The 13,930-nt window shown below is 44.7% G+C and overlaps 1 protein-coding gene across 3 annotated transcripts in view; it reads right to left on the bottom strand.

The window, feature by feature from the left end:
- PLCH2 (phospholipase C eta 2) overlaps window positions 1-13,930 on the bottom strand; it is a 249,475-nt gene that overhangs the window by 37,735 nt on the left and 197,810 nt on the right. For all 3 annotated transcript variants that reach the window (XM_034753316.1, XM_034753315.1, XM_034753314.1), the window contains exon 11: window positions 10,263-10,421. In XM_034753316.1, coding sequence (XP_034609207.1) covers window positions 10,263-10,421 — 159 coding nt within the window. The remainder of the gene's footprint in view (window positions 1-10,262; window positions 10,422-13,930) is intronic.

Here is a 13,930-nt window from a genome sequence, read left to right on the forward strand (position 1 = left end):
AAGCTTGTCTCTTTCACCAACAGAAGTTGCTCCAATGAAAGATATTACCTCACCCACCTTGATCTTTAATATCCTGGGATCAACCCTGCAAACAAAGAAAGAAGGTATCCAATTACTGGGATAACCAGGAGTCCGGTGGCACCTTAAAGACTAACAGATTTATTTGGGCATAAACTTCCGTGGGTAAAAAACCCACTTCTTCAGATGCATGGAGTGAAAATTACAGATGCAGGCATTATTATACTGACACATGAAGAGAAGGGAGTTACCTCACAAGTGGAGAACCAGTGTTGACAGGGCCAAATCAATCAGGGTGGATATAGTCCACTCCCAATTATTGATGAGGAGGTGTCAATTCCAGGAGAGGGAAAGTTGCTTTTGTAGTGAGCCAGCCACTCCCAGTCCCTATTCAAGCCCAAATTAATACCCACGAAAGTTTATGCCCAAATAAATCTGTTAGTCTTTAAGGTGCCACCAGATTCCTTGTTGTTTTTGTGGCTACAGACTAACATGGCTACCCCCTGATACTTAATTACTGGGATAGCCTCTCTTAGGTCTGACCTACATTAACTTTCAAGAATCTCTCTCCTCTCTAAACAGGGCCGGCTCCAGCTTTTTTGCTGCCCCACGCGGCGAAGCGGGGGGGGGGGGGGGGAGAAAAAGATAAAGCCGCGATTGGTGGCACTTCGGCGGCAGCTCTACCGCGCCGCTTCATTCTTCGGCGGCAATTCGGCAGTAGGTCCTTCACTCCGAGAGGGACTCAGGGATCCACCGCCGAATTACCGCAGAAGACCCGGATGTGCCGCCCCTTCCCATCGGCCGCCCCAAGCACCTGCTTTCTTCACTGGTGCCTGGAGCCGGCCCTGTCTCTAAAAAGCCAAGACATCACATCTCTTCCATACACAGCTATTGCATTTTTAGAACAGAGAGAACATCTATCCTACATATATCGGCAAATTTGGGGTTTGAACTACTTAAATGGTTTTCTTCTTTAATATTAAAAATGGCTATTTCTAGTTATAAAATATTTATTAAGATCTCTTTAATAACTTACAAAAGCATATTACAAAACTGCATTATTTATAAATAGTTGATTCCTGACAATCTGTCAGAGCAGGTGTAGATGTTGTTAAAATAAATGCTCGTGTGCACTGAACACACGGAGACAGGCTGTTTAACCATGTTATACAACTGCAGACAGCTGACAAATCAATAGTGATCTGACCTAGCCAGAACCGGGAGTCAATTCTAGAATCAAAAGCAACTGAAAATTCTAGAGTTAATTATCTCTGCTCAGCGGGGGGTTCTTGGGAGCCACCACAAATAGAACTGGATCATAGTCTTTGGTTCACTGGCAATTCCAAAAACAATTAACAAAAATTAGTTTAGGGTTGAACCAAAATGAACATTTTTCAAAATTTTCAGCAAAATAATAATAATAAAAAAATCATTTTGGGTCAAAGAACGTTTTGACAAAACCAAAATGTTTCATCTGGATTTCAACCATTTTTAGATAATTTTATTTAAAAAAAATCAAAAATAGGAGAAATGTTGACATAAAAACTTGTTTTGAACCAAAAAATTTAAACATTTTGTTTAGAAAATGTTGAAATGAAACATTTTGAATATTTTAGACTATTTTTCTCAGGATTTTATGACCAAAAACGATTTGGCAGAATCGGCATGAATTTACTGAGTGTTCCAGTGGCACCCTATCTGCATTTTTGCAAAAAAGGTTCACCATCTCTAGCCATAAGTATTCAGAGTCTCTGTAAGATCATCATCTAGGCTCTCTGCTCCTGCAAATCGTGACCTTTCCAGGATCAGGAGAATTTTTCCATGCCGGGGAAGAGGTCTTGGAAATTGCATGGAGCCCACAGAACACAGAATCTGAAAGCCCAGCCCCACGCCAAAAGGTGGGTGGCAGGGAGCCAGGCCCCCCCAGAGCACTTGCTCTCATTGCTCAGTCAGGAAGCATTAGAGTTACAAATAGGGTCTGTCAAACGTTTTCAAATCCCTCAATAACATAATGTCAGGGCAAGACTTTCAAGCCTGAGTTGGCAGCTCTGTGTGCCCCTCAAACCGTCACAATCTCAAAGGAGTACTTCTCTTGGCTTTGACAAGAAGGACCAGTCAGGACCGAGTGGGGTGGACAGCCCTGAAGGCTCAGGAGTCCCCTCACAACAGTTTATCAACAACTGCAGGGTGACAGGCAAACCCCGCAGGTTCCAAGCTCACGCGCGTCTCTGATTGAAGTCACCCAGAACATTTGGATGTTTATCCCAGTGCTTGGACCCCTGCAGACACGAGAGAGAGATCTACATGAGAACGAACTGCAGAAAAGGTAGCGACGGTGCTTCTATTTACCCTCCCGCATGACACAAAAACAGGCAGACGCAGCAAGGTTCAAACTGATGGTAGAGGAAATACCCCTGTCCTGTGCTATGAGCTAGCCTGTGGAATTCCCTGCCACAACAGACTCTGGAGGCTCCAGGGTTTAACAGCTTAACCATCCCCACACACAATATTCTTCTGATTTTGGAAACACAAACTCGCCTCTTTAAAATGAGTCCATCTGTGTACCTTGATCATAAGAGACAATTCACCAGAACAGCCTCTTACAAGTATTTCTGCCTTTTCCTGCCTCTCTCAGTGTTTCAGCACTTCCATTTCCAAATGGCAGTAGAAAGGGCAGCCTAGAGCAAGGAGGAGAAGCGGTGACAAGGACAGGTCACTGACGCACATGTTTCAGGTGAGGGGCTGACTTGGGTTAATCTGCACGGCCTTGCTCATCCCTAGCTGGATAATTTTTGCATTTTGGCAATTCCTACCAGATTCTGTGCAAGTTCTTCCTCTGTTTATTTCCAGAGGGGTAGCTCACCAGGGTGTGCCTGGGTCTTACAGACCAGACCAGAGCTGATTCCAGCCTGTAGCATCCAAATTGCCAGACATGATCTCTCAGTAGAGAAGTTTATGGAAGCGAAATACAGAGAGGCACAGGAATACCTCAGTGGCCTTAAAACAAAGGAGCAAAACGAGCATTACATACAGATCCTAGTGCCTCTGATGTACAGGAGTGAAAAATGTTAACTAAAAGGCATGTAAGCTATTTACCATAAGGTCAGAATGATCAAGCCACATCATCAGTAGGGTATAAGGAACCTGCTATTCATGTCCTCGAGGGTTTCTAGACAAAAATGGCAATTTTTCCTAGATCAGATGAAACAAGTCATTTCACATGCACACGCTTGGACAGAGATGTGGGAGGAAAGAAATTATTTCCTTCCCCTCATTCATGAATTAGATTTAGGACAGTTAGAAATTTCTTCCTCCAAGACAAGGGCCCCAGGATGAAAATTAAATCTGTAAGGGAAAGGTTTCAAAGGTGGAGGAGGGGAGTCTCAAACTCGCTCCCTTCTATCAAAAGGATCCCAGAGAGGAAGGATGGTTTTGATTGCAGCTCACGAAGCTGAGCTCATTTCCTAGATCTGTCACAAACTCACTGTGTGACCTTAGGAAAAAGGTCACTTGATCCCTCTGTGCCTCGGTTTCCCCATCTGTAAATGGGGATAATAATCCTGCCTTTCTCTGTCTTGTCTATTTAGATTGGAAAGTCTCAGGGCAGGAACAATCACTTCCTGCAGCAAGAGAAGTGGCTCAGCTTTAGCAGTGATGGATTATCCTGTAGCTTCATCAGTGCTAGTGGCCTCAGGTTGACACAGTCAATTCACACCAATTTCCACCTGATGTTCAGATGCTGCCACAATAGATTAATTATACCAATGGACAAGGTGATGGAACATCTCCCTTCGTCACCACTTCAGACCGTCAGCCTTTTACTTCTCTCTCCAAAGCGTCCCGTCAGAGCTGGGCAAAGAAATTATTCTGTTTCATGGAGGATTTTGATATTTTGAAATTTGGCTTTGTTCTGATTCAGGACAAACCCCCAAACTTTAGACGTTCTCCATGAACAGGATTGGAACCCTGGAGCCAAGGTAGTCTGTGTGGCACGCTGCCCCACACCCTGGAAGCCCTGAGAGTGCGGGCTGCTAAGGAGCTGTGATCCTGGGAGCAGGGCTTCCAGCTCCCTGGCATCCCACCAGGTGGGCTGCTGAGAAGCCAGGCAAGCGAGCGGGCAGGAAACTGGACAAGGCTCCACTGAAATCCTGCCTGGGGTCGGTCACAACGTCACTGAAATCAAACTTTCTGATGAAGAGGTGTTCTCAGATGGAAAATGTTCCGTCAGAATTTCTAACCACTTCCCTACGTCCCATGTCTGCATTGTACGTCCTGTCTCCCATGAGTCACAGCCAGCCTAGGGAGCCTACTGATGCCCTCGGACAACCAAGATTCAGACCCCAGTTCTAAACCTGGAGCACAGCTCTCCCTTTACTTACTCCACTGCCAAGAACAGAGTTTTCCTGACACAGGGATGCATTGAATATGTAAAATCATATTCAACCCCTAATCCAGTGAAAACTGGCGATAGAGAGAGGATTAAATGTTCCATCCCAGGGGTACAGAACGCCATTACGCCACATCTGAACCGCTTTATTTTCTGCTGCCAAGAAAGGGGAAGAAGAGGTTTGCACTGATTTGATGTGAAGCTGCAGCAGCAGAACATCGCAGCACTGACTCCTGCAAAGCTACAGACTCAAAATATTTACACTGCAAGTTTCCTCCTGCTGGAATGCGGTTCCTAGCTTCCGAGCTATTGTTATTTAGCATTATGTAATGCATGATCCCATTTGTGCAAATCAGTACCGAGGCCTCTAAGCGCCTGAATGTTTAAATGACTGCCGTTGTATCTCTGCAGGCTGAGCCCTTCTGCACTGTTCCTAGCGCTGCGCCTCATCCCAAGGCTGAATTATTTGCTGGAACAAGGCCCTCAGTAGCAGCTGCCCTTCAAAGAAGAGGCAATTCCCCTTCCCCTCTTTATACATAGGACTGAAGCGGTGCAAAAAGCAATGAATTTGTCCATTGTGCCTTCCATAAATAGCTCTTTCCAGTAGGATTCTTTAGGAGAAGAGCCTCCGTTTGAATGCTATTCTACTACACTGCTTGGTATCATTTGGTGTAGTAACTGGTATGGGATGCAGCTCAAACGACATTGACTTGTTTGAAGATGGACAGCGGGGCATCCTTACGCAAAAGATTAATTGACTCCATCCTCTCTCCCTGCCTTCTTCACCCCCAAATCCCCATCCAAAGAGAGCCAGGAGCTGCACAGTGGTTTTGGTGGTGATGGGAATGAAGAAAGAGGGTATGTTTATTCTTGTTTCTATTGTAATATCACCTGCAGGTTCCAGTCAAGACCAGGACCACATTGTGTAGGAGCTGTACAAACACATAGCAAGAGAGTCTCTGCTTCAAACAGCTTGCAATCTCAATAGACAAGACAAAGAGGGGGAGAAAGGAATTGTTCGCATCTCCATTCCACATGCAGGGAAACTGAGGCAGGGCCTTTTTTTTTTAAATTAAGGCTGGGATTTTTTAAGGAGCTGGACACCCAGCTCCTTTAAGCACCTTGGAAAATCCTAGCATGAGTCACTTTGCTGAAGGTCACACAGGGAGTCCATAGACGCAGTGGGAACTAAACCCAGATCTGCTGAATCCCACTCCAGTGCTTTAACCATGACATCGTCGTTCCTCCCAACAAGGCAAAGGGCTAACACTTAGTTTTTCTAATCTGGCCAGCTCTGTTCTATCCCTCTAGAACAGTGGTTTCCATCCTCAGGGCCACAGACTATGTCTAAGATTTCTACAGGGGGCTGCACCTGAATTCAATAATTTTAGGGGTTCGCAAATGAAAAAAGGGGTGAAAACTGTTGCTTTAGAAGCATTATGTCTCCCCGCTGCATTAGCAGCACAAACACAGCTCTGACCAGCACACAAAATGTGAGACCATTTCCCCCCCCTTCCTTTTACAAGCAAATCTCCAGCCATCCAGCAAAGTGGCAGAGATTGCTCACAACAGCCTCATCCATAAAAACTACAGGCACAACTTCCAAAAGCGCACACACAGCACCCCTATCTATTTTCCATAAGACAAAGCCTGAGAGGAGCACGGCATTTACTGGTGCAAATCATTTTTCTCCATTATTCACCAGCTCTGGGCCAGGCTGTTAGCTCCCACCCAGTGCTCTTTCCTCATCTCTCTTCTTTAATGAGACAACCTGGCAACATTTTATTTATATCCTTTTTATAAAGCTGGATTGGACTTGCCATGCGCACTGCCATTTATAGATACCAACCCTTCAACAAAACTCAACCTGGCCGGCCTCTTTCTCCCAGCCCCTCCCAGAAATGGCTGTGAGCAGTTTGCCACCTCCTAGCCCTCAACACAAGTTTCCAACAACAATGGGGTTTTTGAATGAAATTAACTCTACAGCTCTCTCCCCTTCCCTCCTCTGCCCAGAGGGAAATATATTCCCTGCTTCCTACCTGGTGCAGTGGCAAGGGCTGTGCGTGTGCCGAAAAGTGATATTAATGGTTTATTACAGGGAAATGAGAGGCTTTGCATGCCTCATTGCACTCGAAGCATCCGATGCCGCATGCTAAACGGGGATGGTGGATGTGGACCGACAAATATTTATTATGATTAAGGGGAAAGCCAAATAGTGCCATTTACGCTCCAAGCTAAATTAGCACCACGCGGCAAAGCTGATTCCCCACCATCATTCAGGATTAACCGTGATTATGCGCCCGACTCCATCATCATCGAAAGCCTCCCAAAGAATAAAACATGGACTTACAAACTAAACCCCCCTCAGACTGGTGCTGTGTCTGATGAAATGTACTCCATGCCCCTTGCAAAACCAGACAACCCTCTCTGCCCAGGGACACGATTACTGAACAGGCGGGGCTCGTAACAATTCAAGTGACAATGCGCTTGGCACCACATGAAACAGAACCGGGTTTCAGGGAGAGACGGGAAGACTGATCATAAAGCCTCCGAGTGCTTTCCTTATGCAAGTCGCCCCACCGTTTACATTCCTGAACGGCAGCTATGGATGTACTGAGTGAAGTGCAGAAGGGACAGGCACTGCGCATGCTTCCCCTACGCATCTCTAGGACCCCAACCTGCATTCCCTCAGCTTTTCCAGTCCCATGCTCCAATGTAGTTGATTTGTGGCTCTTCCTGCCCCAGTGATTGTGAGCAACCAGATCCTGCTATTTCAGTCTCAAACAGGGACTGCCCGCTCCATGGCAATTCTGTGATGGGCGCAGGCGTGAAATAGGACGAGACTAGAGATTCTTCCACTTGGGACATAGGACACTTTCGCTGCAGTCATTGCCACAGCAACCGCCTGATAGGACTGACTCCCACTGCAGGCTCTGATGCAGAACCCCGCTTCCCGGTGGGGTCCACGTTGGACCGAACTCCCCAACAGCTGGGTCGAGGAAGTCTTCAAGAAGCAAAGATCCTGTTTCCATGATAGAAAAGCAAAGCATAGGAAAGCAGGATCGAAACATCACCCCCTGGGATTTAACTTCCCTCAATTTTTACTCCTTATGACGCCGACATGAAAACAGGGCCATTTCTGCTTAGTAATCCCATGTAACCCAGCTCCCTCTTGCTCCAAACGCGTCACAGTTCTTCTGTTTGAAACTGCAGCCTTCTCCGCATCAGCCAACAGTGCAGACACATGCAGAGCAGCCTTCTCTGCTAAGTGATTGAAGCACAGGCGCCAGGAGATCTGGCTTTCTGCTTCAGACTCTGCCCCAGACTTTCCTATGAACAAGTCAGCATTGTGCCTCATTTCCCCATCTGCAAAGTGCAGATGGGATTTACCAGCGTAACGTGTGGGCTGTGAAGATTTATTCGTTAATGGTTGCAAAGGGCTTTGAGATCTCGGGATGGAAAGCACTAGGGAAGGCAAAGGATTATCATTATAGCAGTCAACAGACAGAGCCTGCTAAGGAACAAAAGGAGCTCTTTGCAACAGAATGTCCCCATGCGTCAAAGCAGAAAGCAACCACCCAGGAACTGAAATACCAGAGTATGACACAAACACCGAGCTGCCTTAAATAGATGGGTTTTCAGAGCTCTCTGGGCAGCTTCAGCGGCTCTGTAAGACTAAGCAACATGTGGGTGTCCCTATTTACAAACAAAAGCATGCTGTTACTCTAAAAATACAGCCTGGCAGATCTCTTGTATTCGGCTACTAATACAACTCACACTAATAGAACCAGCCACCTCCACTCGCCCTGCATTTGGCAGTTCAGCCAGGTGTGTACTGGCTGCAATGCAGGCTTAACCCCAGGCTCGGTTTTAGCCCAATCCCACTACTGTACACACACACACACACACACACACCGGGCTTACCTGAGCTCACTCGCTCAGTTGGGGGTATAGCTTAGAGCCGGGCAGGACAGGCTCTGACCTGTCTACTTTGCAACATGATGCAGTTGAAGATAGATTGCAGAGCTTCAGTTTTGACAGACCTCCAATGCCCTCCCAGGCCTGTAATTTCCCACTCTTCCACCTACTTACTTCCCAATCACCTCCTATGTACTGGAAGCTTGCATGCCAAGAGATCAAGGGGCTGTGGGGTACAGAGAGACAGACAGAGAGGCTGTTTTGGGAATGATATCTGCCAATTATAACAATCGCTCAACCTACTGCAGATAGGTCCTTCATGGGCCTATGGAAGGACATGCAGGATGGAAGTATTACAGGCTTTCCTAATGACTCATTCCTAAGCCTGGCTACTTCCGTGACATTAACTGGAGCCAATCAGAAAAGAGATTCACTGAAGTTTTTACTTCTCCCAATTTCACAAGCACCCCTAGAGTTAATTAAGTTAGGGTCAATCAGAGGAGTAAATCACAGTGATTTCCATGCAACTTAATTGCATGATTAAGGACACCAGAACAATAATTAATAGAAGTCTCCCAAGAAAGCTGGCTCTCTAGAACTCCTAGGTGTTGCCAACTCCTGACATGTTATTGCAAGTCTGTCTGTAAAGGCCCAGCTCCTGGAGTCATGTGATTAGACGAGAATCTACACCTTCATTAATAAAAGGTAAGTTTTTAGATCTCATGATTGCAGAGAGAAGCTGGATAATGTGAATCATAAAGGCTCAAAACCAGAAGGCAAATAAAAAGAAACTCAAAAGTATTAAAAAATGCATAACTTGGGGTGGGGGAGAAGGGCCAACACCTGATTTTTGAATGCTTGAGGTTCCCAATATGGTTTCTTTCCAATTTCTGATCCCAAGATCTTTGAGACCAGCAGCTGATTTTTTTTAAAAGGGGGTAGAGGTTTGGCCTTATTTGCCACAGTTTTTGGGATGGTGGGGGTTCAATCATTGTTAATTAATATGGTTTGTTATTCCTCCTCACTGAAGTCAAACTAGAACTGGAGTTTTGCCATGGATTTCAAACAGCAGGCTTTAGCTGCTGATTCTTTAAATTCCCCTGATGAGATGTCTTTGCATACACAAAGAGCGACTCAGTCTATATTTAGCTATTGCATATGGTGAAGTTCAACACAGCGTATTCAACACGAGGCACACATTTGTTACATTGCCAGCAAGGAGATCTCCCATGCACACAGTGGCCACTGCAGCGCACACTCAGAGAAGAAACAAGGGATTCCAGTGGGACTTGGCGTCAACAGCTGGGATATTATTAGCCTTTTTGTGGTCTTGTCTGCTGCAGAAAGCACCACAGAACTATAATTCTGCAAAATTAATATTCAAATGGGCAGTCAGGGCTCCCAGGCAGCCAGCATTTTTAATAAGGAAAAATATCAATCACAGTAATCTATACTTTTAAAAAAAAAGTTTCATGATTTATAAGTTGAGATCAACTCACAGGAATGCACTCAAATCAAAAGTCATACTGTTATTACAGTAACACACCTTCTTCAGGCTAAAAGACTATTGGTTTTTAAAAGGAAAGAACAAGACACACTGATTAAGCCAAAAAAGGGAAAGAGGGCAGAGCTGAGGGCCTGAAGTTAGGCTTCTAAATCCACATCCAAGCACCCAAATAGAAGAAACCTAATTTAATAAAGGGGTTGTGCATGCTCCAATCCCATGGGTGTCATGAGAGTTGCAGGTGCTCAGCACCCGTAAGCCAAGTCAGTTCAATTTGGGAGTCTGTGCGTTTAGAAGCCTACCTTTAAGCATGCAGCTCTGGAAGTGTAGATCTTTATTATTCTTAATATTTATTATACTAATGTACATCGGGGAAGAGAGAGAAAAATGAAAAGTCAACTCTGTTATGGGTTGAGAAAGACAAAAGATTTTCACCTTCTTGATGTCCGACTTTTGGCTGAGTTTCCCAGATGGTGGCAGAGTCGCGACTGTAAAATTGTTTGGATCTTCACAGTCACGGATTTTGGATTCCTTTATCAGCGAGTCAAGTTTCTTCTTTGCTATATTCTCTACTCGCTTCCGATTGGTGGAAGCCTATCAATGAAATACAGTCATTAAATGAGGGCACAGTGGCGTGAAATCTTCATTTCTCCAACAAGAGGCAACACAAACTAAAACAGTACATTAAGGGGGAAAAAATAAGAAGAAAATGAGGCAAAAGAAATGGACTGAGGCTTCACTCTAATGGACTATTATTAACTACTGCTCCCCATGCTAATAGTCCAGCCGCCTCTTAGTTTGTACACTGTGAAATACAGTAACATTGTCAGTTATCTGCAATTATAAGAGTGCCCAGTGTTGGGCTTCACAGCAGATATGTAGGCATGTGAAGCCCTAACCTGAAGCCACAATGGAATGAAAGTTAAACATTTTGCAAAATAAAATAAATAAATAAATAAATAAAACAACTTCTGGTTGAATGGAACCAAAATCGCTTGTCAGCAAGGCTGTTCATGTGGCATGGGCTTTGTTACCAAGCCATTGATGTGCTACCTGGGAACAGTTGGTATTGAGGTGATTCCTTGGAGACCTGACTAGTGCAGGCTCCATTCTGTAGTATTCATTTCCAAAAAGTCTGATCTATTTCACAACAGTGACTGCGCTTTGCCATTCTCAAGGCGGTTCAAGTTTTGCACACCCACAAAGGCTGAATAAAACATGGCATTTCTATTGCTCATCAAGTCTGAGGGAATATAAAGAGCTCAAAACCATCAACTATTTGCTATGGAAGAGCTTGTGTCTGCAGCCACAGTGCCTGCAGGATTCAATTGGAATGGGAGCAGCTGGAGAATCAGGCCTTCCACAGTTAAAAGGCAGCATTTATTGCATGTTCCTGCTCCCTTCTTCCATTCAGGCTGTTGAACGACTGAGGTGAGGAGCGGTGTGGGGGAACAGAGATGGAAACACGGTTCTCTTTCTAGCCATGCAGTTTACATGGAGCAACTCTCAACTTCAGATCTTTGGAAGGTTTAAAAAACAACAAACAAACAAACAAACAAACAACAACCCACCACCCTCACAGATTGTGTTTGCTTAACGGGCCTTAGAATGCCCTGATTAATTCCATCAGGAAACAAGCTGCCGTTTCCCATGCTTTCCAAAGCCTCACTCTAACGTGAGCTGGGTCTAGAAAATCTGGAATCCCAGATGTTGGCACAAGTCAGATTAAAACAAATTGTTAGTTAATGAAGACAAAGATGTAAGCAAAGCAGTGCCTACAGGGGCTTTATGGAAAGTAATGTGCCCAGCTCTAAGATGTAGCAGGGAAAGTCTCTTTATAAAGAAGAATGTCTCTCTTACTAGCTTCCAGCTCTCTCTGCCTGTTTGAAGAAGGAAAACTTCCTTCTTTTAGACAGATGCTCACGTGAGAGCTGTGTCAAAGAGGGCTTAAGAAAAGCTACCAATGGGAGAGTCAGAAAAGTTTGCTTTTGCCCAAGCATCCAGAAACGGGAGTGTTTACTTGAGCTGTCTAATAAAGGAGGCTGGAAAGCCTGTGAGAACAGGCTCTTGAAACACTTCCTGGTTCCAGGAACCGGCTTCCTTGTTGCTTTCTGATACGGGGCAAAGTCCAGGGAACGAAGACAAAGGCAGGTGGAAAATATGAGGGAGAAGAACAACAAGCTACATGAACCTGGCCTATGGCAGTAAAAAGGCTCAGTTCAGTTTGGGTTGAAGTCTGCAGACGTGTGTATCTCTAGCTGCTCCGTATACACAACCATAAAGGCAGGGGGATCAGATTGTCTAGTTCATGTGAATGTGGGACTTGTAGTACAATTTGGTTTGCTTTTCACCTCAATACCCTCCAACAATTTTTTCTTCCCTGCTCCACATGTTCATTCCTTGGTAACAGGACTGATCCCACAATGTAAAGCCCTGCAGGCTAACCTCTACCACCACCCTAGGTGTACAGTACCTTCCACTTTGAATGGATGTAATGCCAGGCAGAGAGAGAGACAAAAACCATAGGAGCAAAGTGTCAAAACATTGCAGATCTCAAGATTAAGGGGAAAAAATTAAAATGTGCTACAGTAGAAATATAACCAAACAAAACCAATTCTCCTCCTTAAGATGGATTTCAAGGTCCTCCCCCTCTTCCATGCTAGCACAGCTCTAAGGAGAAGTTTCTCTTCTAGTCCTAAAACAAAACAATTGCACTCATAATAGGAGAGAAGGAAATAGTCTAAAGGACAAAAATAAAGGGCCGCAAATGTGACACACGTCCAAGGCAATTTTGTTTAATGTTATTAAAGGTTTCTGCTGTCCCTTTTATATTAAGTTTCCATAAGCTGCAATGCCATCCTCACTGCACGCCAGAAGATTAAGTGTCAGAAGAATTTTACTTCTAAAAAGGGACGAATGAATAAGGTGTTTTCAGGCTGAAGTAAGCAGAAACGAACAGCTTATTTTCCTTTTAACACTTTTGTACAGTTAAAGCCAACTAAGCACAGCATTCAGCATGTCAAAAAGTGCTCAATAAAAGGACCATTGAAGCTGGGGAAATTATTCTCCAGAGAAGGCCAGTTTGAGATGGGATGGGAAGCATTGAAAGGGGGCTCAATTTTTTGGAAGAATACTCCACCATGCAACCCACCAAGGTACCAAACAACCTGCAAGGTGTCATTGTTATCTTACACACACACACACACACACACACACACACACGAAAGTTAGAAACAAAAGCAACTGGACTGCTGTTAACCACTGTCATTTACCATTGATTAAGCAGCTGCAGTTCTTTTTTGCAGTCTATTCTCTGACACATGGAGTGTCAAGTTTAAGAGTTACAATGAATTTTTATATAGATAGATAGATAGATAGATAGATAGACACATACGTAGGTATGGCTCTCTCCCACCCCCTCCATAGGGTATCTTTGTTACATTTAATATATACACCCCAATACATGTAATGTATATTTATGGATTGATTTTTCAGAGGTTCTCACATTTGCAGCTCTCAAAAGACTTTAATGGGAGATTAAGTTGTGCAGCATTTCTGAAAATCAGATCATAGACATGCATTGTACGTCTCTCTCTCTCTCTCTCTTTCTCTCTCACATACACACGGAAACCCCACCCTCGTGGGCCTGATTTGCAGAACAACTGAGCGCCCCCAACTCCATATGAAGGGGACTGGAGCTGTAAGTGTTCAGCACCTCTGCAGGGAAGAAAGAAAAATAAACCAGGTCTGTCCCTATCTGGAACATTTGATACTAGAGCTGGTCAGAACATTTTTGACAAAATAAAATTTCCCAAAAATGTGCAGTTTTGTCAAAGCCAAACCATTTTGTTTGGCTGCAGACTGTGTCACAATGTTTTTGACAAAGAGTGAGACTCTCTTAACTCTATAGCATGGACGAGCCAACTTCAAGTTCCTGCTCTGCCTGAGTCAGAGTCATCTGGGATGAACAACTCTGTTTTCAGTCAGACATAGGAGGGACGTGAACCGGAGTTTCCCACATGCCAGGCCAGGCCAGTGCCCTCACAATGAGGCCACCCAGCCACCCACTCACTGAGGTACTCTGCCTGAACTGAAAACCTCAG

This window comes from Trachemys scripta, chromosome 19 (assembly GCF_013100865.1).
Source record: "Trachemys scripta elegans isolate TJP31775 chromosome 19, CAS_Tse_1.0, whole genome shotgun sequence".
Classification (NCBI taxonomy): Eukaryota; Metazoa; Chordata; order Testudines; family Emydidae; genus Trachemys; species Trachemys scripta.